The 27898-nt window shown below is 40.4% G+C and overlaps 1 protein-coding gene and 1 pseudogene across 6 annotated transcripts in view; one reads left to right on the top strand and one right to left on the bottom strand.

Annotated features, from left to right (window-relative positions):
- The window catches only part of NECTIN3 (nectin cell adhesion molecule 3), a 128289-nt gene extending 126904 nt beyond the window's left edge, over window positions 1–1385 (bottom strand). For 2 of the 6 annotated variants that reach the window (XM_055383958.2, XM_055383957.2), the window contains exon 1: window positions 832–1221. In XM_055383958.2, the coding sequence (XP_055239933.2) occupies window positions 832–991 (160 nt within the window). In that variant the 5' untranslated portion in view covers window positions 992–1221. Of the gene's footprint in view, window positions 1–498 lie in introns of all 6 variants that reach the window. The other 4 variants (XR_008678720.2, XM_031009475.3, XM_031009476.3 and 1 more) reach the window with 4 other exon arrangements.
- A 321-nt stretch (window positions 1386–1706) lies between these two features.
- LOC101139767 (uncharacterized) overlaps window positions 1707–27898 on the top strand; it is a 175049-nt pseudogene continuing 148857 nt past the window's right edge.

Below are 27898 nucleotides of genomic sequence, written 5' to 3'. Positions count from 1 at the left end.
AGGTTTCTGGTCTGGCATACCTGGGAAAAAAACTCAGAGACTAACTCCCAAATATGACAGGAAAACAGTAACATAACACGAGGGTCAACAGATGGGAAACAGGCGCGTGACTGTTTTGGTTAGAACAGCCGGGGCACACAGTCCATGAAATCAGGTATTTAACACGTAAATCTTGTTCCTGCGGTTTGGTAAAATAAGCACGGGCAGTGTGAGAGACGTCCCCCAAGCTGGAAGGCAGGGACGAGGGTCAATCTAGAGAGCTCCGGAAGCTGTCAGGGCAGAGCCGGGGGAGTGGGCACAAGACAGAAGAAAACTAGCTGTAGGGGATTCTGCGGCTGGGTGGGCTAAAATGGTGCCTTCTCCAGGGTGGAAGGCCATGAGAAGTGGACCCGGAGGCTTCATTCCATCGGGCTCCGGTCCCTAGGGTTTCTGGGCTCACAGCTCAAGTTTCACCGGGAAAAAAAAGCGGCAAACGTGCATCCCGGCACCTTAACCTACGAGGGTTCCCAGGGAATGAGCGAGGAAGTAACGGTCCCCGGAGCAAACCCGGAGTTCGGCGCACGAAGCACCATCGCCAACCCTCGGCCATCCGCACGGCGACCCGCGCGGCCGCGGGGGAGGGGAGCGGGCCGCCGGCTCAGCATTCGCTGGCCCGGCCCTTCCAGGGCCTCGCCCCGGGCGCGGCGAAAAGTTTCCAGCCAAAGAACTCGGCACTCGCTCGCACAGCCAACCGCCTCGCTGCCCCAGAGAACGGCTGGCAGAGCCGGCCGCGGCGCCCGCACCCTCAGTGGCGGCTCCCTCAGCCCACGCCGGCCGCCGAGGTTCACCTACCACAGAGCCTGGAGAAGAGCAGCAGCGGGAAGAGCAGCAGCAGCAGCGGAGGTGGCGTCGGGGGCTGCAGCAGGAGCCCGGCTCCGATGAGAGAAGCGGAGGAAAGTTGTGCTTTGCCGCCTCCAGGACACAGCGGGGACGGCCGCAGGGTCCGCGCCATCCCCCACCCTCCCCCCGGCCCGCTCGCCCGCCCGCCCCCCGGCTCCCCCGGCCCCGGCGCCTCAGGCTCTGGGCGGAGGCTGTGGAAGGTCCGGCGCGCGTGTCCCCAGCTCCCAGCTCTAGCGCCGTCGCTGCCGGCTGACACTCGGCCGAGCGCTGGCGGCTGCCTCGACACCGCCGTCGCCGACGCCACTGCCGAGGCTGAAGCGGGAGCCGCCCGCCGCCGCCACTCCCCTCCCCCCGGCACCCGCCCGCCTCGAACTCCTGGGAACTCGGAACGCACCACCCCGCCCCACGCAAGAGGGGGAAAAGAAACCGACCCTCAGAGCGGGCGCCCGACTCGCCCGCCCTCCCCGCGCAACTCCAGCTCCCGTCTGATCCCCGGGCGCAAGCCCTGTCTCCTCCCACCCCGCCCTCCTACACATGCTCCTCCCCTTTCATAAAAAAATATTCTTTTCATCCACTTTGATAACGGGGTTTCTCCCACAGCAGAGATTTAAAAGGGACAGGAAAATCTGGAATAGGTTAGTCGGCCCCGCCCCTCGTTCCTGCCTGGTTTCCCCCCTTCCCTGCCTTTCCAATGGTCTCGCCCACTCCACCCCTCGCGGGTCCACGGAGGCCCCGGCGCCGACTGAGGCGAGGGCTGCGGGACAATCACGCTCGGCCCTCTCCTCTCCCGGGCGGCGCTCTCCCTGTGGCGGGGACCTGGGACGGGGTGGGGGGAGGGGTGGGGAGGGGAAGGCAGGAGGGGGCTGCCCTTCCGTTGCCCATGCTAAAGGTTCATGTGTAGGAAGCTGGACGCAGCCTGCTGGACTAGTAATCTTCCTCCTCGCTGGGGCGCGGGGCACTGAAGGGAGAGACTTTCTCCTCCTTCCTGTTCCCCGGGACAGCTGTGCTCTCCGAATCCCTCCCTTCTTCCCAGCCCACTTATCCCCCGCTCGCCAAGGCACGTTTGCACAGGCATTTTTCCTGCTCTTTTCTCTGGGAGGGCGGCTTGGTAGAAAGGTCGGCGGAGCTGGGCGAGGAGAGGGGTCTCAGAAGGTTTGCTTTCTTGCTCTTGCTTCTCACTGGCCGCTGGGCTGTCCACTTTCCACGCCGGGCGACTGGCAACAGGAGGCCATGGATTTCCCCCAACGAGTGCGTTGGTGTTTTTCTTTGGTTTTGTTTCCTTTGCATGTTCGTATGTGTAGTTTTATTTTCTTGCCTGTTTTCGTTTGATGGCAGAGAAGCGACCTCGGGAAGTATTAAACATTTGCCCGTATAAGAAGAGCGTCTGTGGTCCACCATGACCCTCGCTCACCCCAGGTGGCTGCCCGCCCTGCCGTCTCCATCCTCCCGCCTCGCACAGTACCGGCGGCTTGACCTTGGAGCCACTGCCACATTGGTTCCGCGGGGGGAGTAGGAGGGTGGACAATTTGGACTGTCCGGCGTAGGGGGCGAATTGAAGGCAGAGGACACCAGTCCTCAGGCTTGACACTATTAATTTTATGTAGGTCCTGTCATCTCCACGAGATAGCCATAAATGTGTTCCAGTAACAGGAAAGCTGAACAAGGATCAGCCGCCCAGAAATTAGCCTGTCGCAGCTAAACTAATGCATGCTTGCGGCCAAGACCACGCTGTCCTCGGCTTTCAGTCAATAGGGTCTTCCCACCTTCCGCCCGCTGGATTACAAGGCTTTACTCGCCTCCAAGGCTACAAGCCATTCTACACCCTGCCCACCTCTTTTTTCTTTCTTAACTTCTGCCTCCCAGTCTCCCAGCGCTCGGTCTCGTGCCTTTTTCCCTCCAGCCCTTTCCTCTTCCCTCCCTCCCTGTGCCTGTCTGCCTCTGTCGTCCCCTGTAAGCTTGTCTCCTGCAGCCAAGGCTTTCTATCACCTATTCTCAAGATGCACTTATGAATAAACCTTGTCCTGCATCGCTCCGGGAGATCCCCTGATGATGATCATAATTGACAAAATGTAGCTATTGTGACATTCCTCAGCTGTGCTGACACCACCGTTTCCCTTGAGAAAATTTCTTTTTCTATATTCGCATTCCCTAAATCTAATTTCACTGCTAAATTTAGACAGCTCACTGCGCAGCCACTAGCTAATTATCTGTTTAGATAGCACTTTAACACGTTGTTGAGACTCAGTTAAATGTTAAACAACCAAAATTTTAATATCACTAGCCAATTTCATTCCCCCAGGTTTTCCCTGATGGCTCCACATCTCCAAGAAAAGTGATTTAGCCAACATTTCAAAAAATACCAAAGGCTTAACTTGGGTAGGGGCCATCGGGCAATTGCTACAGAGACCATAAGGAATTAGCAGGTTAAGTTCGTCTCAAAAAGATGACATGGAGCTTTAACAAATATATTTCCTCCATACTTACAGAAATTGAATAGTGGTCAGCTATGATCTTCTCTGACCTAAAGTGAAGAGAGAGCATGGAAGAGCATTATTTATAGATGTTATGTAAGCATTAAAAGAGCACCATGCTGGTGTTTTATGTGCATATATGTATTATATTCTAATAATAATAATTTGTGTTTATACAGCATCTTCAACTAAAGATGTCAAAGCACAAGCTCACTTCCCACGGAAGGTAGCAATTACTATTATCTACTTGACAGCTACAAGAACCTAGGCACAGAGGTTAAGTGCTCTGCAAATACTACCAGCCAGTGGTGGTTTTCCTGCCAGAACCAAGTTCTTGCCTTCCAGTGGACACCATTGATCTCTCAAGATGATTCTTTAAGTTAAAAAGTAAGATAACTCAAATTTCTACTTTCTATAATAAAAGTGCCCAATCTTAAATTACATTCTCCTCAGATGAGTGAATTTTAGACATACTCACCCCAAGCTTCCCTGTTGGAAATTTTTACTGGCCGCAGAAAAAGATTTTACATTACATATACAACTCATGTTTTTCAAGGGCAGAAATACTATTAATTTTTTAAAAACCTTTAGCATGAGAGTATTAGTGCGTTCTATGCCATTTTTAGTCTTCTAACTTTATAGATAAGTTCACATTTATTGTTTGAATAACAAACTGTTTAAGGAATACTTAATTATAGCTAACTTATTAATATTTCTGACACCATTGAATAACAAAGTATACATGCATTTTTTCAGAAAAAAATTATCTGAATAGAAAGCAATATAATCCTAATGCCAACAATAGTTTCATTGTTTTGGGTTAAGAGTACTGATGGTGTCCATCCTACTTTCGGCTCAAAGATTGTTTGCCAATTATCAAGGTTCATTAACTCTTAACTAAAAACAAAGGTTGACATCTTAACAAAGAAGTAATTATGTACAGTGCTGGGCATTTTACATTTACTCAAATAATCCAAGTGAAAAGTTTGAGACTATTATTAGAATTTCATAGCTGACTCTGAAACAAAGGAGGTATTTTACAGGAGAGGTAAGACATTATATACTTCAGCTAATTCTTCTTAACATCAGCAAATTTTTTATAACCTGCTGTGTGAGGACGCATAGCTTTTCCTTTAGTAAAAGAGGTGAATGATATTTTGTAGAATATTTGAACTTTGTACTATATTTGATAATAAGCTTATGTTATCCAGTTAGGATCACAGTTTTTGTGAAGAGAATTATGCAAATAATAAAAAACAAACTGCAAAATCGCAGAAAAGTCCATCCACTTGCAAAACGTTCACCAACCTTACTCTTATTAAATGCAAGTCTTTCTTACTGAACAGATCTTCCCTGTATGCTCATATGACTTTCTCCCTCCTATTTCCTTTGAATCTTTGATAAAATTTAACTTTATCATTGAGGCGCTCCAGGACCACATCATATGAAAGAGCTTCCCCCACCCTAATCCCTATGCCCTTAACTTGCTTTATTTTCTCCATTGCCCTTACCATCTGACATGTCTCTAATTTACTGTCTGTTCCCTTTCACTAGAATGAACAGTCCACAAGGGCAAGCAAGTATCTATATTTTCACTGTTAAAACTCAAGTAGGCCAGGCACAGTGCCTCCTGCCTGAAATCCCACCACTTTGGGAGGCCAAGGCTGGCAGATTGCTTGGGTCCAGGAGTTCAAGACGAGCCTGGCAACATGACTGTGTTAGTCTGTTCTCATGCTGCTAATAACGACATACTTGAGATTGTGTAATTTATAAAGGAAAGAGGTTTAATTGACTCACAGTTCCACATGGCTTGGGAGGCCTTAATCATGGAGGAAGGCAAGGAGGAGCAAAGTGGTGGCAGGCAAGAGAACATGTCCAGGAAAACTCCCCTTTATAAAACCATCAGATCTCATGAGACTTATTCACTATCAGGAGAACAGCACAGGAAAGACCTGCCCCCATGATTCAATTACCTTCCACTAGGTCCCTTCCACAACACGTGGGAATTGTGGGAGCTACAATTAAAGATGAGATTTGGGTGGGTACACAGCCAAACCATATCAATAGCAAAACCTCCTTTCTCCTATAAATACAAAAAAAAAAAAAATTAGCCGGGTGTAGTGACGTGCTCTTGTAGTCCCAGCTACTTTGGAGGCTGAGGTACGAGAATCACCTGAGCCCAGGAGGTCGAGGCTGCAGTGAGCCAAGATTGCATCCCTGTACTCTAGCCTAGGCAGCTGGAGAAAGACCCTGTCCCCCCAAAAAAACCAAAACCAGAACAAAACAAAATGAAAACCCCAAGTACCTAGAATAATATCTGCCATATAGATTCCAAACTGGATGATTAAACGATTATTATGACATAGCATACTCAAGTGCATGTCTCATTCGGTAGAGGTTTATACTTCTTTAAGGTCTTGAACATAGGATTGATCATGTAGTTTTTTTAAGCTGGAAGGTGGTTACTCTGACCATTGCTTAACACTCTTGATATAATTGTTATTAGTGCTGTTTATTAAACTATTATCTCTCCACTCTGTATTCATAGTTCTGCCCTGGTTTTGTAAGGCTGGTGCTAGGATTCTGCAAACTGTGTATCTCCTTTACCGACGGGCTTCCTGACAGGTTCTATCAATAGAGGTCACTGGAGGAAATGTGGACCCCTGGAGTAAGAGAAAAGGGACTTGTTCCTTTCCATTTGCTTCTTGCTATCAGCATCACCTCAGTAGTAATAACCTGTCATCCTGTCTTTAGCAGCTGATTCCAGCCTCCCACTTCTTTTACACTCTAAGTCCCAGAGTCCTCATGACTCCTCAAAAGTACCAGCACCAACTAGGCTGTTTCTACTTCTCAGAGGTCCAAGCCCCAGCTAAGGAGGATGGCTCCTCTAAACTTCTGAGTTCTAATAACACAAACCTTCCCCTTTGTCCTTCTAGTTCTAAGGGTAGTAACAGCTTCCCACAGCTTATATCTCTAGGTCACCACAGTGCTTCCCTTTTTGATCTAGAGAACCATCCCCCCATCCCTGTGTAACATTTTCATAATATTCCCTTGGTTACATAGTATAGTTTCTGTATTCCTGATTGGACCTCAACTTATTTTTCAGTGACTATTTCCCAAAATCTTCTCTTGTAACAGTTACTTTTTTCTAAGATGAACTGCTTAAAATCACAGAGCCAACGTAACTCCATCAATTAATGTAAATAAAAACAAGGCAAATGAACAAAATTTATTCTTTCATTGGCAGTAATCCAGGTTAGCAGAGATGGGTTGGAAATAAGTAAATTTGGAGGTAATTATGTTGTCATTTCAGCAATATATACATATGCTATGTATTTTTGTTGTTGCTCCTCATCCAGGTCATGGTAAAACAAACATAAATTTCTCATTTTTAGATGGTTTAGGTGATTTTTTTACGAACTTAGCACTTGAGAATTATGAAATTAAAAACAAAAGGAATATACAATTTAATAGAAGAAAGAAGACCTTGTGTTTGATAGGTCACTAGGGTGACTATAGTTTACTATAATCTATTAGGTATTTCCAAATAGCTAGAAGAGAATAATTCAACTGTTTCTAGCAGAAAGAAAAAACAAATATTTAAAGTGATGGATATCCCAATTATACTGATTTTATCTTTACAAATTACATGAATGTGTTGTCACATGTACCCCCCCAAAATATGTGCATCTATTATGTATCAGTACAAACAAATGAAATTTTAAAAATTATTTGAGAAAAGATTATTTGGACTTTTCTCTTAAACTTACAATGAAAACAAACTTACGTTTTACATAACTATCTAAAGCTTAACTCTATTCATAGTATACAACTCCTGTAGAGGTGCTGGTGTTCCAAAAAATATAGTTTGAGAAACTGATATGCAGGCAGAAAGAAGAGCTATACTATATCATTATGGTAGGTAGGTTAAATAATAGGGTAGGTAGCTTTAACAAAGATGATTAAACTACTATATACTGGAGTCTGTGTTAGGTACTGGACATAGAAAACCCCAAGTCCTGACTCCAGATAGTAATAACAATATTCTTGCAAACATTGGAGGGATGGACAGTATGTGAGAGAGCAGAGGAGGACTCTCAGGTCTGCCTAAAAGAGACTGGGAATCCTTCACAGCACAGATAATATTTGAACAGTCTTAGAGAATGACTAGAAATTTTACATATGGATGGAGGAAAAGCAGCAGAGGGAATAGGAGAATGATAGATGGAAAGTTACAGAGGCATGACCAAGTACGATGTGTTCTGTAACCCACAAGCATGCCTGTGCTGCTAGAGAGTACCACACAAAGGGGAATTGGGAGATAAGGTAAAAATGAAGTTAGATGGGTAGGTAGGGATTGCTTGTACCTTGTAAGGGGCTTTGGATAATTTATCTGGTCGATCATAAGGACAAATGAATTTTGAGTAGGGGAATGACAAGATTAGATTTGCTGGAAAAGTCAGAGAAAAATGTGAAGACGGATATATTGTCGGGGGATTTGGGAGAATTATAAGTAGGAGTTTAGTAAAAAAACTTGTTATAAGGAGCAGAGTGAATGAATGTCGGAACTTTCATTCATGGATGAAATAAAGTGATAAAGCAGATGGAAAGGAGAAAATGAATTCAGGGGAATTTTAGTATTTTAAAATAAAATAGTTTATTTCCAGAGTGGGTTGAATATATGGTGTGGCTAGCTAGGAGGTAATAATCTAGACAACTGAGAGAAGCAAAAAACAAAAGGCAGGAGAGCAAAGTGATGAAAAAAAAGTACTCAAAGAAGGTAATGAAAATATGGGTAGAGGCAGAGAGATACTAGAAGACAGAACATAAAGAAGAAAACAGGGGTGGAAAAACCAAATGACAAAGGTTTACAATAATGCAATTGATGATTTTACAAATTATTGAGCAAAATTTTAGGGCAGATTTTATCATTTACTTCTGCTAAATACTGTTCCTTGGAGTCTCATGTCTGAGTTAACCAGCTTTATGTAATGTCCAGTGCAGTTTATTTCAACATTGTCAATAACCAAAAAATATTTGTTGAAGAGAGGAAGAGAGGGAAAAGAAAAGAGTAGATGTTTTGCTGTTGTATTTAGATTGAACTGAACTAAAGAAGTCTGGTGTCTGTGTAGGTTCAGTACAGTAAAAAGCCACTTCTTCCCCCATGGGTATTTCAAAAGATCCTGCCCTAATTAATCACCTAAAGCATTGTTTCTAACTTGTACCCTTTGATATCTAAACCAAAGCGGATATTCATCAGACGCGCCATGCCCCCCAACCCAGAGAGACACACAGAAGGAGGATAACGTAATGGTAAAACCCCTGGAGCCACATTGCCTGGGTTTCAGTTCAAATCCTCATCTTGTAACCCTGGGCAAGTTACTATCTTACTTTCCTCATGTGAAAATAGGGAAAATGGTTATTTCTTCCTCACCATAATTTCAGGAGAAAGTTAGTTCATATAATTAGTTTAAAAGGGGCCTAATATATAAAGCCCAAGAAATGTTAGGTGTGGTAGTAGTTTTATTATCAGTAATATTAATATTAGTATTTTATTATACTTCTGAGACAGGGTCTTGCTCTGTCACCCAGGCTGGAGTGCAGTGACACCATCACAGCTCACTGCAGCCTCGACTTCCCCAACTCAAGTGATCCTCCCACTTCAGCTTCCCAAGTAGCTGGGACTAGCAGCATGTACCACCATACCTGCTGATTTTTAATTTTTGTAGAGATGGGGGGGGGGGGTCTCACTATGTTACCCAAGCTGTATTAGTATTTTAAACATACGTTTAGAAATTGCATATCAATCATAGCAGCCGGGGAGTGGAATTTTGATTAGGCTCATGTTGCCAACAATCCAATTGAAATCTCAAAACCAATTCTGATAAACTCTGACTTACATTAACCAGATTGTCTTAATTCAGCATCATTCTTTTTTGTTTACAAACCTCTGCAGTTTACCTCCTGAATAATGCTCCCCAAGAGGTCTACATTTTAATCCCCCAAACCTGTGAACAATATATGGCAAAAGGGGATTAAGTTTGCAGGTAGAATTAAGATTACTAATCAGCTGACCTTAAAAATAGGGAGATTATCCTGGATTATCCAGTTGGGCACAATGTAATCACAAGGGTCCTTAAAAGTCAGAGGAAGGTAGAAGACAAGAGTAAAAGAGATGTGACCACAGAAGAATGGTCAGTAAGACACAGGTTACTGGCTTTGAAGATAGAGGAAGGGAACAGTGAAGCAAGTAATATGGCAATATCTAGAAGATTGAAAAGGCAGGCTGGGCACAGTGCCTCCTATCTGTAATCTTAGCATGTTGGGAGGTCAGAGTGGGAGTCCAGGAGTTTGAGAACAGCCTGGGCAACATAACAAGACCCTGTCTCTACAAAAAATTTTAAAAAGTAGGTGAACATGGTGATGCACACCTGTGGTCCCAGCAACTCTGGAGGCTGAGGTAGAAAGATCACTTGAGCCTGGGAGTTTGAGGTTGCAGTGAGCTGAGATCTCGCCACTGCACCTCAGCCTGGACAACAGACGAAGACCCCATCTCAAAAAAAAAAAAAAAGAGTAAAGACACATCTTTCCCTTAGAGCCTCCAGAAAGGAATACAACCCTGCCCATACCTTGATTTTGGCCAGTGATATCTGTGTTAAACTCCTAACCAACAGAACTATAAGATAATAAATTTGTGTTGTAAGCCATTGAATCTGTGGTAATGTTATAGCAGCAGTAGAAAACTAATCCATCCCCCAATCCCCTTACCTTAACTTCTTTGACCAGCACTCAAGAACCTTGACATAAAACTCAGTTTATTTATTTTTATTATTATACTTTAATACATGTACAGAACGTGCACGTTGGTTACATAGGCTACATAGGTAACATGGTTACATGTGCCATGGTGGTTTGCTGCACCCATCAACCTGTCATCTACATTAGGTATTTCTCCTAATGCTATCCTTCCCCTGGTCCCCCATAACATGACAGGCCCCAGTGTGTGATGTTCCCCTGCCTGTGCCCATATGTTCTCATTGTTCAGCTCCCACTTATGAGTGAGAACATGCAGTGTTCGGTTTTCTGTTCCTATGTTAGTTTGCTGAGAATGATGGTTTCCAGCTTCATCCATGTCCCCGCAGAGGACATGAACTCATTCTTTTTTATGGCTGCATAGTATTTTATGGTGTGTATGTGCTACAGTTTGTTTATCCAGTCTATCATTGATGGGCATTTGGGTTGGTTCCAAGTCTTTGCTATTGTGAATAGTGCTGCAATAAACATACATGTGCATGTGTCTTTGTAGTAGAATGATTTATAATTTTTGGGGTGTATACCCAGTAATGGGATTGCTGGGTCAAATGGTATTTCTAGTTCTAGATCCTTGAGGAATCACCACACTGTTTTCCACAACAGTTAAACAAATTTACACTCCCACCAAGAGTGTAAAAGTGGTCCTAGTTCTCCACATCCTCTCCAGCATCTGTTGTTTCCTGACATTTTAATGATCGCTATTCTAACAGGCATGAGATGGTATCTCATTGTGGTTTTGATGTTCATTTCTCTAATGACCAGTGATGATGAGCTTGTTTTCACATGTTTATTGGCTGCATAAATGTCTTCTTTTGAAAAGTGTCTGTTCATATCCTTCACCCACTTTTTGATGGGCTTCTTTGTTTTTCTTTTCAATTTGTTTAAGTTCCTAGTAGATTCATGATATTAGCCCTTTGTCAGATGAATATATTGCAAAATTTTTCTCCCATTCTGTAGGTCACCTGTTCAATCTGATGTTGGTTTCTATTACTGTTCAGAAGCTGTTTAGTTTAATTAGATCCCATTTGTCAATTTTGGCTTTTGTTGCAATTGCTTTTGGTGTTTTATTCATTAAGTCTTTGCCCATGCCTGTGTACTGAATGGTATTGCCTAGGTTTTCTTCGAGGATTTTTATGGTTTTAGGTCTTACCTTTAAATCTTTAACCCATCGTGAGTTAATTTTTGTATATGGTGTAAGGAAGGAGTCCAGTTTCAGTTTTCTGCATACGGCTAGCCAGTTTTCCCAACACCATTTATTAAATAGGGAATCCTTTCGCCATTGCTTGTTTTTGTCACGTTTGTCAAAGATCAGATGATTGTAGATGTGTGGTGTTATTTCTGAGGCTTCTGTTCTGTTCCATTGGTCTATATATCTGTTTTGGTACCAGTACCATGCTCTTTTGGTTACTGTAGCCTTGTAGTGTAGTTTGAAGCCAGGTAGCATGATGACTCCAGCTTTGTTCTTTTTGCTTAAGATTGTCTTGGGTATATGGGCTCTTTTTGGATTTCATATGAAATTTAAAGTAGTTTTTTCTAATTCTGTGAAGAAAGTCAATGGTAGCTTGATGGGAATAGCATTGAATGTATAAATTACTTTGGGCAGTATGGCCATTTTCATGATATTGATTCTTCCTACCCATGAGCGTGGAATGTTTTCCCATTTGTTTGTGTCCTCTCTTATTTCCTTGAGCGGTGGTTTGTGGTTCTCCTAGAAGAGGTCCCTCATATCCCTTGTAAGTTGTATTCCTAGGTATTTTATTCTCTTTGTAGCAATTGTTAATGGGAGTTCACTCATGATTTGGCTCTCTGTCTATTATTGCTGTATATGAATGCTTGTGATTTTTGCACATTGATTTTGTATCCTGAGACTTTGCTGAAGTTGCTTATTAGCTTAAGGAGTTTTTGGGCTGAGATGATGAGGTTTTCTAAATATACAATCATGTCATCTGCAAACGGAGACAAATTGACTTCCTCTCTTCCTATTTGAATGCTCTTGATTTCTTTCTCTTGCCTGATTATCCTGGCCAGATCTTTCAATCTTTGTTGAATACAAGTGGTGAGAGAGGGCATCCTTGTCTTCTGCCGGTTCTCAAAGGGAATGCTTCCAGCTTTTGCCTATTCAATATGATATTGGCTGTGGGTTTGTCATAAATAGTTCTTATTATTTTGAGGTACAGTCCATCATTACCTAGTTTATTGAGTGTTTTTAGCATGAAGAGTGTTGAATTTTATCCAAGGCCTTTTCTGCATCTATTGAGATAATCATGTGGTTTTTGTCATTGGTTCTGTTTATGATGGATTATGTATATTGATTTGCCTGTGTTGAACCAGCCTTGCATCCCAGGGATGAAGCCGACTTGATTGTGGTGGATAAGCTTTATAATGTGCTGCTGGTTTCGGTTTGCCAGAATTTTATTGAGTATTATCACATAGATGTTCATCAGGGATATTGGCCTGAAATTTTCTTTTTTGGTTGTGTCTCTGCCAGGTTTTGGTATCAAGATGATGCTGGCCTCATAAAATGAGTCAGGGAGGAGTCCCTCTTTTTCTTTTGTCTGGAATAGTTTCAGAAGGAAGTGTATCAGCTCTTCTTTGTACCTCTGGTATAATTCAGCTATGAATCCTTCTGGTCTTGGGCTTTTTTAGGTTGGGAGGCTATTAAGTACTGCCTCAATTTCAGAACTTATTATTGGTCTATTCATGGATTTGACTTCTTCCTGGTTTAGTTTTGGGAGGGTGTGTTTGTCCACACATTTATCAATTTCTTCTAGATTTTCTAGTTTATTAGCATAGAGGTGCTTATTAGTATTCTCTGATGGTAGTTTCTATTTCTGTGGGATCCACGATGATATCCCCTTGATCATTTTTTATTGTGTCTATTTGATTCTTCTCTCTTTCCTTCTTTATTCTTCTGGCTAGTGTTCTATCTATTTTGTTAATCTTTTCAAAAAACCAACTTCTAGATTCATTGATTTTTTTTGAAGAGTTTTTGTGTCTCTATCTCCTTCAGTTCGGCTCTAATCTTAGTTATTTCTTGTCTTCTGCTAGCTTTTGAATTTGTTGGCTCTTGCTTCTCTAGTTCTTATAATTGTGATGTTAGGGTGTCAGTTTTAGATCTTTCCTGCTTTCTGATGTGGGCATTTAGTGCTATACAGTTCCCTCTAAACACTGCTTTGGCTGTGTCCCAGAGATTCTGGCACATTGTGTCGTTGTTCTCGTTGGTTTCAAAGAGCTTACTTAATTCTGCCTTCATTTGCTTATTTACCCAGTAGTCATTCAGGAGCAGGTTGTTCAGTTTCCATGTAGTTGTGTGGTTTTGAGTGGGTTTCTTAATCCTGAGTTATAATTTGATTGCACTGTGGTCTGAGAGACTGTTATGATTTTCATTATTTTGCATTTGCTAAGGAGTGTTTTACTTCCAATTATGTGGTCAATTTTAGAACAATTGCTGTGTGGTGCTGAGAAGAATGTATATTCTGTTGATTTGGGGTGGAGAGTTCTGTAGATGTCTATTAGGTCTGCTTGGTCCAGAGCTAAGTTCAAGTCCTGAAAATCCTGGTTAATTTTCTGTCTTGTTAATCTGTCTAATATTGACAGTGGGGTGTTAAATTTCCCACTATTATTGTATGTGAGTCTAAGTCTCTTTGTAGGTCTCTAAGAACTTGCTTTATGAATCTGGGTTCTCCTGTATTGGGTGCATATATATTTAGGATAGTTAGCTCTTGTTGTTGCTTTGATCCCTTTACCATTATGTAATGCCTTTCTTTGTCTTTTTTGATCTTTGTTGGTTTAAAGTCTGTTTTATCAGAGACCAGGATTGCAACCCCTGCTTTTTTTTCTTCTTTCCATTTTGTTGGTAAATATTCTTTCATCCCTTTATTTTAACCCTATATGTGTCTCCGCATGTGAGATGGGTCTCCTGAATACAGCACACCAATGGGTCTTGACTCTTTATCCAATTTGCTAGTCTGTGCCCTTTAATTGGGGCATTTATCCCATCTGCATTTAAGGTTAATATTGTTGTGTGTGAATTCGATCCTGTCATTATGATGCTAGCTGGTTATTTTACTCATTAGTTGATGCAGTTTCCTCATAGTGTCAATGGTCTTTACATTTTGGTTTGTTTTTGCATTGGCTGATACCGGTTTTTCCTTTCCATATTTAGTGCTTCCTTTAGGAGCTCTTGTAAGGCAGGCCTGGTGATGACAAAATCCCTCAGCGTTTGCTTGTCTGTAAAGGAGTTTATTTCTTCTTCACTTGTGAAGCTTAGTTTGGCTGGATACGAAATTCTGGGTTGAAAATTCTTTTCTTTAAGAAGGTTGAATATCGGCCCTCACTCTCTTCTGGCTTGTAGTGTTTCTGCAGAGAGATCTGCTGTTAGTCTGATAGGCTTCCCTTTGTGGGTAACCCGACCTTTCTCTCTGGCTACCCTTAACATTTTTTTCCTTCATTTCAACCTTCGTGAATGTGATGATTACGTGTCTTGGGGTTGCTCTTCTTGAGGAGTATCTTTGTGGTGTTCTCTGTATTTCCTGAATTTGAATGTTGGCCTGTCTTGCTAGGTTGGGGAAGTTGTCCTGGATATTATCCTGAAGTATATTTTCCAACTTGGTTCCATTCTCCCCATCACTTTCAGGTACACCAATCAAACGTACGTTTGGTCTTTTTCAGATAATCACATATTTCTTGGAGGCTTTATTCATTCCTTTTCATTCTTTTTTCTCTAATCTTGTATTCATGCTTTATTTCATTAAATTGATCAACAGTCTCTGATAGCCTTTCTTCCATTTGGTCGATTCAGCTATTGATACTTGTGTATGCTTCATGAAGTTCTCATGCTGTGTTTTTCAGCTCTGTCAGGTCATTTATGTTCTTCTGTAAACTGGTTATTCTAATTATCAATTTCTCTAACCTTTTATCAAGGTTATTAACTTCCTTGCATTGGGTTAGAACATGCTCCTTTAGCTCAAGAGAGTTTGTTATTACCCACCTTCCGAAGCCTACTTCTGTCAGTTCATCAAACTCATTCTCCATCAAGATTTGTTCCCTTGCTGGTGATGATTTCTGATCCTTTAGAAGAGAAGAAGCATTCTGGTTTTTGGAATTTCCAGCCTTTTTGCACTGGTTTTTCCTCATCTTTGTGGATTTATTTACCTTTGATCTTTGCTGTTGGTGATCTTTGGATGGAGTTTTTGTGTGGTTGTCCTTTTTGTTGATGCTGATGCTGTTGCTTTCTGTTTGTTAGTTTTCCTTCTAACAGTCAGGCCCCTCTGCTGCAGTTCTGCTGGAGTTTGCTGGGGGTTCACTCCAGACTCTGTTTGCCTGGGTATCACCAGCGGAGGCTGCAGAACAGCAAAGATTGATGCCTGTTCCTTCCTCTGGAATCTTCATCTCAGACAGGTACCCACTGGATGCCAGCCAGAGCTCTCCTGTATGAGGTGTCTGTTGGCCTCTGTTGGGAGGTGTCCCACACGTCAGGAGGCACAGGTGTCAAGGACCCACTTAAGGAGGCAGACTGTCCCTTAGCAGAGCTCGAGCACTGTGCTGGGAGATCCACTGCTTTCTTCCATGTCGGCAGGCAGGGACGTTTAAGTCTACTGAAACTGCACCCACAGCCATCCCTTCCCCCAGGTGCTCTTTCCTAGGGAGATGGGAATTTTATCTATAAGTCCCTGACTGGGGCTGCTGCCTTTTTTTCAGAGCTGCCCTGCCCAGAGAGGAGAAATCTAGAGAGGCAGACTGGGCACATTGGCTTTGCGGCGCTGTGGTGAGCCCTGCCCAGTCTCAACTTCCTGGGGGCTTTGTTTACACTGTAAGGGGAAAACTGCCTGCTCAAGCCTCAGTAATGGCAGATGCTGCTCCCCCCTCCAAACCTGAGCATCCCAGGTCAACTTCAGACTGCTGTGCTGACAGCAAGAATTTCAAGCCAGTGGATCTTAGCTTGCTGGGCTCCGTGGGAATGGGAGCTGCTGAGCTAGACCACTTGGCTCCCTGACTTTAGCCCCTTTTTTAGGGGAGTGAACGGTTCTGTCTCGCAGGCATTCCAGGCACCACTAGGGTACAAAAAAACAACTACTGCAGCTAACTTGATGACTGCCCAAACAGCCGCCCAGTTTTGGGCTTGAAACCCAGGGCCATGTGCTGTAGGCACCTGAGGGAATCTCCTGGCCTATGGGTTGTGAAGACCATGGGAAAAACGTAGTATCTGGGCTGGATAGCACCCTCCCTCTTGGCACGGTCTCTCATGGCTACCTTTGGCTAGGGAAGGGAGTTCCCCAACCCTTGTACTTCCCGGGTGAGCCAACAGCCCACCCTGCTTCAGCTTGCCCTCCGTGGGCTGCACCCACTGTCTAACCTGTCCCAGTGACATGAACCAGATACCTCAGTTGGATATGCAGAAATCATCTGCCTTCTGTGTTGATCTCACTGGGAGCTGCCGACTGGAGCTGTTCCTATTCGGCCATCATGCCTGGGAAATCAAAACTCTTTATTTCTGACTACCTTATCTAGCTTGCCTCCCTAGGCCCTAGGCCCACTCCATTCCTGAGTAGTCTCTTTCTTTTCCTCATAAGGCCCTTAAGGACCCTGTTCCACCATAAACAAACAGCTCACTCTACCTTCTCAAACTAAATGAAACATGAATTTTTATCTTAAAATTTAAGATCTTCGGCAGCCTTTTCTAAAAGAAAGCTTCTATTTATTCCACTTTCTTCAACCCATGTTGCTTGAAATAGGGCTGGGTAATCTACTTCTAGACCATTGTTTGTAGCCCTTCTTCAACAACCCCCCTCCCCTGCTTTGGACTTCTGTGTCTATTTTTTTAATTTTGCTTCTACTTGAAGTCCTTGAAAAAATCGGTTGTTTTCAATCTCCTGAGAACATCTGGTCTCAGTAGGAATTTCTCATTTAAGAGTTTTTTCTATCCTAGCCTCCTATTTTCCTACCAATTTATCATCACTGTTAAATTTATTCTTTGTCTTCCAATTTTGTCTTTGTCTTCCAATACTTATCTCCAAATCCATTACTCCCATTTAGCTTTTTCTGCCTTTATATTCAGACTGGACTTCATGTTAAACTTTTCAATAATGTGCTCATCAGCCCTTGTGTGCTTTGCTAACCCCCGCTAATGGCATTCAGCACTCCTGCCATACCTATCAGGAGTAGCTTCATAAAATCTCAACAAGGTGCCAATTGTAATTCCTGATATTTCATGGTATCAAACTTCTCTACAGGTTCTCAAAGCTATGCAAGAATATATAGTCATCTTTTTGAAGCCTTTACAGTGACTACTTCAAATTTTTCCCTTTCTCCTCAAGCCTCCATCCATTTCCTTAGCGCATACAGTCTCATTGGATAACACTGCTTCTTATTTCTCTGAGAAAAAAGCATTCCTAGATGAACTACATCAATTACCTTCTAATGTGTTGGGGTGATCAGACCCAACACCAGGCCGTGGGGGCTACAAAGTCTGGTGGAGTCAAAGGAATGAGAAAAGACAAGTTAAGAGTGCATAAGATGGATCCAGGGGCCAATGCTGGTATAGAGGCTGCGAAGGTCCTGAGCTCTGGGAGCCCACACTATTTATTGGTGATCAAAGAAGCAGGTGGTGAGGATGTGTGGATGTGGGGATAAACAGGAGAGGACATGAGGACGTGGTGGTAGAAAGGTAGCGGTGCATCAAGCGTAGCTGTGACAGTTTAGCATTTTCTTTGATGCATATGTAATATGCTCTGCTACCTGAGATAATGGAAAACATGTTTATGAGCCTGGGAGAGCAACCAACAAGTCTGTGCACATTTCAGAGGCCACGAGGGGTTTTATGCCCTGAGCCCTGGATTCCAACCAAGCCATGAGGGGTGCTATGACCTGGGCTTAGATTTGTGATGTGGCAGGACAGCCTTCCACCGTTTGTCACAGAGCTTGGTGTTTAAAAGGCCACGAGGGTTTTAGACCCTGGACTCCAGACATCTTCCAAGATTCTTTTATATTATGGCAGACAAGCCAGTCCGGCCTCAGCTCTTCTACTAACACTAATGTAACTTCTCTTGTCACCCTTTCCTCTCTCTCAGCAATAATTTCAAAGTTTGTTGACTGTAACGTTATCTCCACCCTCCCCCACAAATCAGAACCTATAAATGGCTATATTATAAGCAGCTGAAGATGGAAGAGCATAGATACAATTCACCTCTTAAAAAGAGATCCAACACTGAATTTCAGAATCAGGAACCCAGCTTCAAAGATAACAGTCTGCTGATAGTTCAGCTGCCCTCTTGTACCCTAGAGTCTTTTTGTTATGGGAATAAAGAGCCAAAGGAGTTGACCTAGTAGATAGAATTAAATTGGAGCACTATCAGCCAGCTTGTCAAGGGAATCAGTTCTATTTGTTTCATAGTCAAATACTTTAATGCTCAGCTTTTGCCATTCACTATTTGAAAATATCATTATGGCATAAAATGTATGTGAATATTTGGGTAAACAGATTTTGTTGATTTCATATTCCCAGTAGCTGGGACCAAGGTGTGCCCCACCATGTCCAACTAATTTTTTAAATTTTTTTGTAGAGACAGGGTCTTGCTATGTTGCCCAGGCTGGTCTCAAACTCCTGGACTTGCACCTTGACCTCCCAATGTGCTAACATTACAGATTTCATTGTTTTTATATTTTGTTGTCTTCAAATCTGTGAAAATCTGTTTTCACAGATTTTGTTGTGTTTCTGTAACTAGATGTGCTAGAACCTCAAGATTAGAGGGAATCTTTGCTCTCTAATTATTCTCTTTTTTGGGACTCCTTTCCTATCTATTTTCATAACTATCTTCATGGTTACTTAAATTAATGTGAAATATATTCGATTATTGAAAAATATCTAGGCATTCATGCTTCCAATACAATTATATTAGTCAGGGTTTTCCAGAGAGATAGAACCAATAGCATACATACATAGGTAAATAGATAGGTAGATATATGATTGATTTATAGATAGATAAATAGGTACATGATAGATAGATAGGTAGATAGATAGATAGATAGATAGATAGATAGATAGATAGATAGGATTTATTAGAGGAATTGGCTCATGTGATTATGGAAGCTGAGAAGTCCCACCACAGGTTATCTGTAAGCTGAAGATTTTGGAATGCCAGCATCATGGCTTAGTATAAGTTTAAAAGCCTTGGAACCAGGGAAGTGGAAGGTGTAATTCTCAGTTTGAGATCAAAGGTCTGAGAATCCAAGGTGGGGTTGCCACTGGTGTAAGTCCTGGAGTCCTAAGGCTAGAGAGCCTGGAGTTCTGATGTCCAAGGACAGAGAGAGGAGAGCATCCAACCTCCAGGATAGAGAGAGGGGAAATCTTTTTCTGTCCTTTTTTGTTCTGTTGGGCCTCCAGCCAATTGGATGGTGCCTGCCCACATGGAGGCAGATTTTCTCCGCTCTGTCCACTGACTTACAGTCCAATCTTTGGAAGCACCCTCACAGATGCACCCAGAAGTATTGCTTTACAAATTCTGTGGGTATGCCTTAGTCCAGTCAAGTTGACACCTAAAATTAATCATCACAATGAATATGTCACTTTTTGGTAAATTTCTGTATAACATAAGAGAAATCCCTGAGAAAGGGACTCTTTTGCCTATGGTAAAATAACCATTCCGAACAGTTTTTGTCCCTGAAGGGATTATTAACAATAAATGAAGGAACTGCCCTTTTGAATACTCTAATAGAAGATACACTGCATTTATTCAGCAAATATTTATTCCACATCTTCCATGCTCCATCCAGTGGAGTTGTAGCAATGAATAAGTCATATATGTCTTTCATTTCTGTGACTTTTCAATTTGGCATGAATGGTAGATATTAAATGAATATCATGCATTTAATTATTTAGTCTCAATTTTATGAATGTTATGAGGAAAGGCACAGGGTGCCAGAAGATACATACTGAGGGAACAAAATTAATATGTTGTGGACAAAAATAGCTTTGTTGATGAACTGTTGTTTAGGCTAAGACCCAAAGGATAAATTAATATTAACCCTATGGAAAGTGCTTGTGTGTGTGTGTGTGTATGTGTGTGTGTGTGTGTGTGTGTCTTGATAGAGGGGTTTAGAAGCCAAGTTTGGTTAATTTGAAAAATTAGAGCAGGAACATATGCCTTTTATTTGTGTTCCCCTCTCAATCACAGGAGCTGAAAGCCTGCAAACTACATTTTGTTAAGTCTTTGGTAAACACATTTGATATTAATTTCTGTTACAAGGCAGCAGAAATAGGCACAGTGCCTCCAACATATCAAAGGAAAGTAAAGGCTAGTGGAAGGGGATAACAGCTTCCTGACCTCCAGGTAATATTTCATTCATTGAAACGGTTCTTGGATTCTGTTTTTCCAGCTGTACACTGACTAATACAGGATAGAATAATGGCATAAGAGCCTAATGATGTCAAAAGGGACCAGGTAAAGGATATTCTTATGGGTTGTATGAAGTATATTGGATTTCATTGTAACAGCAATGGGAACCCATTGAAGGATTCACAATAGAGAAGAGATATCAATTTTCCATTTTTAAAAAGAGCAATTTGCCACGAAGAGAATGGACTTGGTGAAAATAAGAGTGAATTCAAGAGTGGATATAAGAATTCAAATAAGAAATTATGGTAGTTAGATCCAACGTGATAAAAGTGGAGAAGTTGTCAGAGCTGAAAAGAAATTGATAGGACTTGGGGCTTGGTTGGATTTAGGGGATAAGATGGAAAAAGTAAAGGATGATTCTAAGATTTCTGACATGAGCACTGGGTAGATGATGATGTAATTCACTGAGATAAGACAATTTTAGGGACAAATATCATAACTTTGAGTTCGAATTGCATATGAGATATACAAGCAGATATGCTGAGTATAGTTATATATGTAGATGTAGAACTCATAACATCAATCTATGCTGCGAAGTAAGTTTAGAAGTCATCAGCAAATTGATTATATTTGCAGCCATGTAAATATATGAGATCTGTTAGGACATGAGCATATTGTGAGAAGAATAAGGTCTAATCCTAAGAAATGGGAATATTTAAACGACATGCTGAAGAAAAGGTAGTGCCAGAAAAAGAAAATGAGAAGTGGCCAGAAAGGAAAAAGGGAAATTAAAATGTGGCATCATAGAAACTGAAGGACAAGAATATTTCTAGAAAGAGGAAGTAATTAATTATGTTGAATACTATGATTGAATGAATACATTGGTAATCTCAGCAAGAGCAAGTAACAGAAACCAAACAGTTGCTAATATAAACAGACACTGAATTTGTTTAAAGGATGTTAGGTAATTTATTAAATCTCTGAGAGGTGTGGTAAACCACATTAGAGTCCAGCAGCAGAAACAATGCCCAACCAAATGTTGCAGAAGTAATCAAGAGAAGATACTATTGATGCAGCCAATGGACACTAGCTGTCACATTTGGCAGCGGGGAGAAGACTTGAACTATGCATTAGATACCACTTTTTACACTGCTGCCATGATCACTTCTGAAACTCAGTTTCCCTGCAACTGTCACCACCACAAAAGACTTTCTTGAGGGCCACATTATTCACAGGTCAGGGCACCTGACCTACCTAGTAATGGAAACAGAAGCTAGGTTGAAACTAATGGTGGAATAAATGGAAGATGAGAATTTGAGAAGAAGAAAAAAAAAAAGAATACAGTTGATGTTTGAACGATGCAGGAGTTAGGGGTGCTGACTCCCTGCACAGTCAAAATTCCACGTGTAATTTTTGACTTCCCGAAACTTAACTACTAATAGCTTACTGTTGGCATTACTGATAACATAAACAATTGATTTACAGGTATTTTGTATGTTATATGTATGATATACTTTATTCTTACAAGAAAGTAAGGCAGATAAAAGAAAAGGTTATTAAGAAAATCATAAGGAAGATAAAGTATACTTACTGTTTATTAACTGGAAGTGGATCATCGTAAAGGTCTCCATCCTCATCATTTTCACATTAAGTAGGCTGAGGAGGAGGAAGAAGAGGAGGGGTTGGTCTTGCTGTCTCTAAGTTAGCAGAGGCAGAAAAGAATCCACATGTAAGTGAACCCATGGAGTCCAAACCCATGTTGTTCAAGGGTCAACTGTAGATAACTTTTCCAAGACATTTAAAAGAAAAGTGAGAGAGCAGTGGCTGCAAGTCAGCATGACATCCACAGAGAGTTTTTCAAGATTAAAAAGATCTAGCAAGTAGGGAGAAGCTAATAATATTAGGAAGTTAGAAGGTGTTTTAAGATATAAGATTACCTGAGTAGCAAGACAAGAATGCTTACTATTACGATATTGTCTAACATTATTCTGAGGATACCAAACATAGAAAATGAAAAAAGAATTTTGAGGTTTAAATATGAGAAAGGAAGAGGTTAAATTATTACAATTTTCAGGTAATATAATTATATTTGTGAAAATCTTAAGACAATTTTTTTAAGATCAGAATTCAATAAGGTGACTGACTAAAAAATTTGTATACAGAAATTAGCAGCCCTCATATATTGAAACAACAGTGAGTTAGGAGATCTAATAAAAGACAAAATTCACTTGCAATACCAATAAAAATGATAAAATACCTAGAAATGATCTTAACAAGAAATATGTAAAATTTATATGAAGAGAACTTCAAAATATAAATTAACAAAAGTAATAGAAGAAACCATGAGGTGTTTTGTAATCATGGATTAGAAAAGGATTTTCCAAGTATATAACAAAAGCCAGAAGTCATCAAAGTAAAACTTTAATAAATCTGATTATAAAAAATTTCCTGCGTGGCAAAAAAAAAAAATACAACACACATTACAAAAGCCACCTTTACATATAAATAATGTCTACAATTCAATTTTCTAAACGTATAACATGAGAAAATAGGAAAAGGATATGAACAGAGAAAAGCAATCAGAAATGGATTTTAAATATTTGAAGAGGCTCAATTTATAATAGGCAAAATGTTAATTAAAATTATGAAATCAGCAAAACTCTTGTGATGGCCTTGTGTTAGGTGAGTTTTACTGCTTGTTGGGGCTTAGAAAACAATACCCCAAAATGAAGGCTTCAGGAGTAGCCTCAGAAGCAAAGGTGTTTCTTTGACCTTCTCCTACCCTCCTGTCTCTGGCCTTTCATTCTTCCTTGAGGCTAGCCACAACTAGAATCCATCTTTCCCAAGGCAGATCACAGAAACCAGAGACCCTTTCCCCTAAAACCAGCCATAAAACTTAAAAATATTACTCCAGTTTGCCCCCATGCCCCCATTTTCTGTGTAAAAATTGGCCATAAAGAAATTATCTGACTTGTCTTGTTTGATTGTAGGTCATAAGACTTCCATTCCAGAGGGGGTCCTGCCGCATGTCCAGAAGGAAAAAATGCATGCTCGAGAGGTCAAGAATCTAGGCAGACAGGCCTTACTGGGTTTCCCCACTCAGTCTATTAGCATTAGATCACATCCTTTGTGTTCAGTCATATTTCTACATGGCTGTACATACTTCATTTAACCTGAGAATAAAAATAGACAGTTTTCCCCGTTTCTTTGGGTATTCATTCTGAAAGCTCCCATATACATAAAAGTATAATCAAATAATTTTATATGCCTTTTCTCCTTTTAGCCTGCCTCTTAGTGATTTTCAGCAAACCTTCAGAGGGCAAAGGGGATGTTTTCCCATGGCCCCTACACTCTCATACATTTTTGGTGGGACTGTCATTTGATTTGATCTCTACGGAGGATAATTTGGCAATATTTATCATAATTACAATGGCGTTTACCCTTTAGCCAAGTAATCCCATTAATAGGAATTTAACTCATAAACATATTTTCAGATATGTGAAATAATGTACACAAATATTCATTGCAATGTTGCTTATAATAGTAAAAGTTTGGAGACAATGTAAATGTCCATCAGTAGGGTCAGGTTAAATAAATTATGCAACATCCCTAATTTATACTATGCAATTTAAAAAGAATGAATCAATACTTTTTGAATTAATATTGTGTCTAAGATGTATTTTAAGTGAAAAAAGCGAGATATGCCACAGTGTATAAAGTGTGTTGCTTTTTTTTTAAGCTTGAGAAAATATTTGTATGGATTTACTTAGGTGTGCATACAATATCTCCGGCAGTACACCTGCCTCTAAGAGAAGATAGATGACTGGGGCTAGAAATAAAAAAGAAATTTTCTGTCATAATCCCTTTGTAATTTTTGAATTTTAGACATTTAAATATGTTGCTTACTGAAAACAGTGAAAACTTGAGCAAAAAACATGAGATTCCTGGAAATATATAAAGGAATATATGCCAGAATAGTGAAGAGATTGGCCTTGCATGTAAGAGGAGACACTTCCTCCATTTTTACAGATCAGAAAGAATACAGGGGAGTTGTAGCATTGATTTGGTGCAGGAAGTTGAAGGGTTGAAGAAATTTTTTGAATGACGCTTTTTTTTTTTTAAGGGAGGATGCAAAGTAATGAGAGTATAAGAGATGAGTAGAAGTTTGAAATAATTATTGTGAATATAGGAGAGTAAGTTGACTACAGGAGTGTAAAATTGCAAGGCAGTATTAAGGGCCAAGTAAAGGTTAGGCATTAGAGATCAAAACTGATTTCTATTTGCTCAGTTGTCTGATATTTCACCATCAACTCTTAGCTGGCTGGGGTGAGACAAAAAGGTTAATGAAAATGAGATGTTCACTTTTCTTGCTAAGAGGAAGACTGCAGGCAAAATGATCTCTATGAGTGGAAGAACACCCTAAAAATGGGTGATTAAGCTACCAGGAAGTGCCACCCTGGTAGGGAAAAGTACCATTTGACTGTTTGCCATCATCTGTCACAAAGAGACAAGAACAAATTTACAAAGATTTGCTTACACAGAAGCAACACAAATCCTATTTGGTTTTCCTAAGTTCTCAGAAGTTTTGTAAGATCCTGACTAGTTTAAGCTCTATCTGTAAAATCTATAAACAAGTTGTCAGCTTGCAAACTCCTTTTAACTCATTTGTTACTCATGTTAAATTCAGTATAATAAGAATCTATTTTGAGATGTTTCTTAAAGGAACTTTAAAAAGAATAATATACTAAACTGGATTTAAAAAATATTCTACCATTTAAGCCAAACTTAGAAATAGAACTGTTATATCCTGAATCATGCTGATTTATAATTATTACAATGTTGAGTAGAAAGAATGTGTGTATCTGCTGTTCTTGACATATTAACTGTTAAAAATTGAACGACATAAAACAAATAATGAATTACTATTTTTAAGCTTTTCACCTTGAATATAGCACTCTGTTTCTGTTCACTAGAAATGCCTTTTAAAATACTAATTTTTAAGGTTAAAAATAAGTGTCATTTCTCAGTAATTTAATCTTCAGATGTATTAAGTCCCTTTTGTTATTTAAAACTCTTAAAATTATAATATATGTGAGAAGATCCGATAGCTTATTTTTATTATGATAACATGGCCTCCTATTGAAAATGAAGGTAATATTCATTCCCAGAAAGTCTGTTTTTGCAAATCCTCTTAGAAAGTGCTTTAAAAACCTCTTACTTTATTCATATGCTTATGGAGGTAGTTCCCAGTCAGTGCCCAAGCATTGCCTCCCACAGTTATATTGAAATAGCAACAATGAAAAGGCTGCTTCTTCAGAGTTCTCATTGAAAAAGAATTTTCTTTATGCTGGGTGCAGACTGAGGACTTGATTGATAGTCCTTTAGATATTCTTCAGTGATAGGACAGTAGTTCTGTATGTATTAGTATGGGAGTATAAATTGTACATTCTTACAATGCAAAAAATTATTTGGCTTTCCATGTAGGTCCAATGGAAAAGTCCCATTACATTGACTAGGACCCACACTTGTGAAGAATTATGAAAACACAGAGCATTTTGCAACAAATTATATAATCATGTAAATAGTAAACTAATAATAAACAGTAAACTGACAACAGCAAAATATATTTAAAATTTGTACTGTTACATATATTCATTGGCACACAAAGATAATGCTATTTTAAAAAATAAAATCAGAAGCTTGAAATGTGTACGGTACTTCTTTTATTGCTTATGAATACGATTAGGCCAATGTACTTTTTGAATCAGATAATTTTTTGACCTAAATGGGTTTAATCCTCTTCTTTATACTTTACACATAAGGAAACAGGCTTGTAGAGAAGAAAAGATTACTTTTCTCACCCATTGCTAGTTTTATGGCTGAGGCCTCTATTAAAAAAAAGAGGTTAACAAGAGAAAAATCACAAATATGTATTTACTATAAAGTTTATGTGATATGGGAGACTTCATAAAGAAATGAAGATCCAAAGAACAGGTAAACCTGTGTGTATTGTATGCTAGGTTTAATGGAGAAGTGGATAGTCATGGAGAGGTATGATTAGACTAAGTGGGTTAGCAAGGCAGGTTTGTACAGATTCTTCTCTGTATCATTGGGTCTTCACAGACAAGGATGTTTGTTATTTCCAGGAATGGGAATGGTGCTTCTAAGATGTGGGTCTTATGACCTTGCTTCAGGGAAGGAGGGTGGGAGAAGGTCAGAGAGTAACTTTCCTGCTTCTGCTATTTTCTCAAATGCCAAGGTGACATATTTCGGGGTAATATGTCCCTAGGTCTTCACAGGCAAGGATGTTTGTTATCTTCAGGAACAGGAATGGTACTTCTAAGATGTGGGTCTTTTGACCTTGCTACAGGGAAGGAGGGTGGGAGAAGGTCAGAGAGTAACTTTCCTGCTTCTGCTATTTTTCTCAAATGCCAAGGTGACATATTTTGGGGTAATATGTCCTGAACCCCATCGCTTGCAAGTTTTTGCCTTATTCAGGGACTTCTGTCCTCTTTCTTTTGCATTCTTTTTTTACGAAATATACTCATGGCAGAAATGCATCTGTGAAACTGTGGGTTTCACCTTAGTCAAGTTTGTCTCCACAGGCACGAATCACAAAGGGCCTCAAAACCACATTAAAATTTAAGATTGATCTGCTATTCTGCTTCTGAATGTGAGAGCCTATACTGGATCTCTGAAGAAAATAAAGATGAGATGAGGTTCTGATCCCTTGGACTTCATGAAGTTACGTGACAGAAAGTATGATTGTCTAGCCGATACTTGACTGTGTGAAACCTTCATCTACTCCGGAATCCTGAGGCACAGACTCAGGGGCCCTCTGACTCACGATTAGGGTTGTCAGGGTGATACAACAGCAAGACCATAGCCTTTGGTGTCGGAATACCAAGTTTTGAAGCTCAGTTTCCCTACTTACTAATTTTCAATGAGCACATACATAATTTGAAATCTGAAAATGGACAATAATGCCTACCTACTTCAAAATTTGGTTTGAGAATCAAGTGAAATATTAATATATATGTAAGCATTTTATGAACAAGGAAGCAAGTTATAAATGCATTATCTTGTTAATTTAGTCATTTCACTAGGGGTGGGTCCAATGTGGGCCTCCTTTGAGGTAGACTGTATTTCATGAATTTATAACAAAATTCTAAAGTTTAACAAAGACAGTATCTGGAAAAATTACTTTTTCATGTTTTTATGTTTTGTGTCCACTCTGTTGCAGTAACAACAAAGATATAAAAGGATTTGAGTCTGTTTATAGTATTAATCAGATTCCCACTCTCATTCATAGTAAGATTTTGAAACCTTTTCTTATACATCTAAAGGAAAGTGTATCTGACCCAGTGGTTTTTTCTTTACCCTGTCACTTTATTTAGTATG

The sequence above is a fragment of the Gorilla gorilla genome, chromosome 2, assembly GCF_029281585.2.
Source record: "Gorilla gorilla gorilla isolate KB3781 chromosome 2, NHGRI_mGorGor1-v2.1_pri, whole genome shotgun sequence".
NCBI classification, from domain to species: Eukaryota; Metazoa; Chordata; class Mammalia; order Primates; family Hominidae; genus Gorilla; species Gorilla gorilla.
The sequence above is the reverse complement of the archived record's forward strand: the minus strand, read 5'-3'. Positions and strand labels throughout refer to the sequence as shown.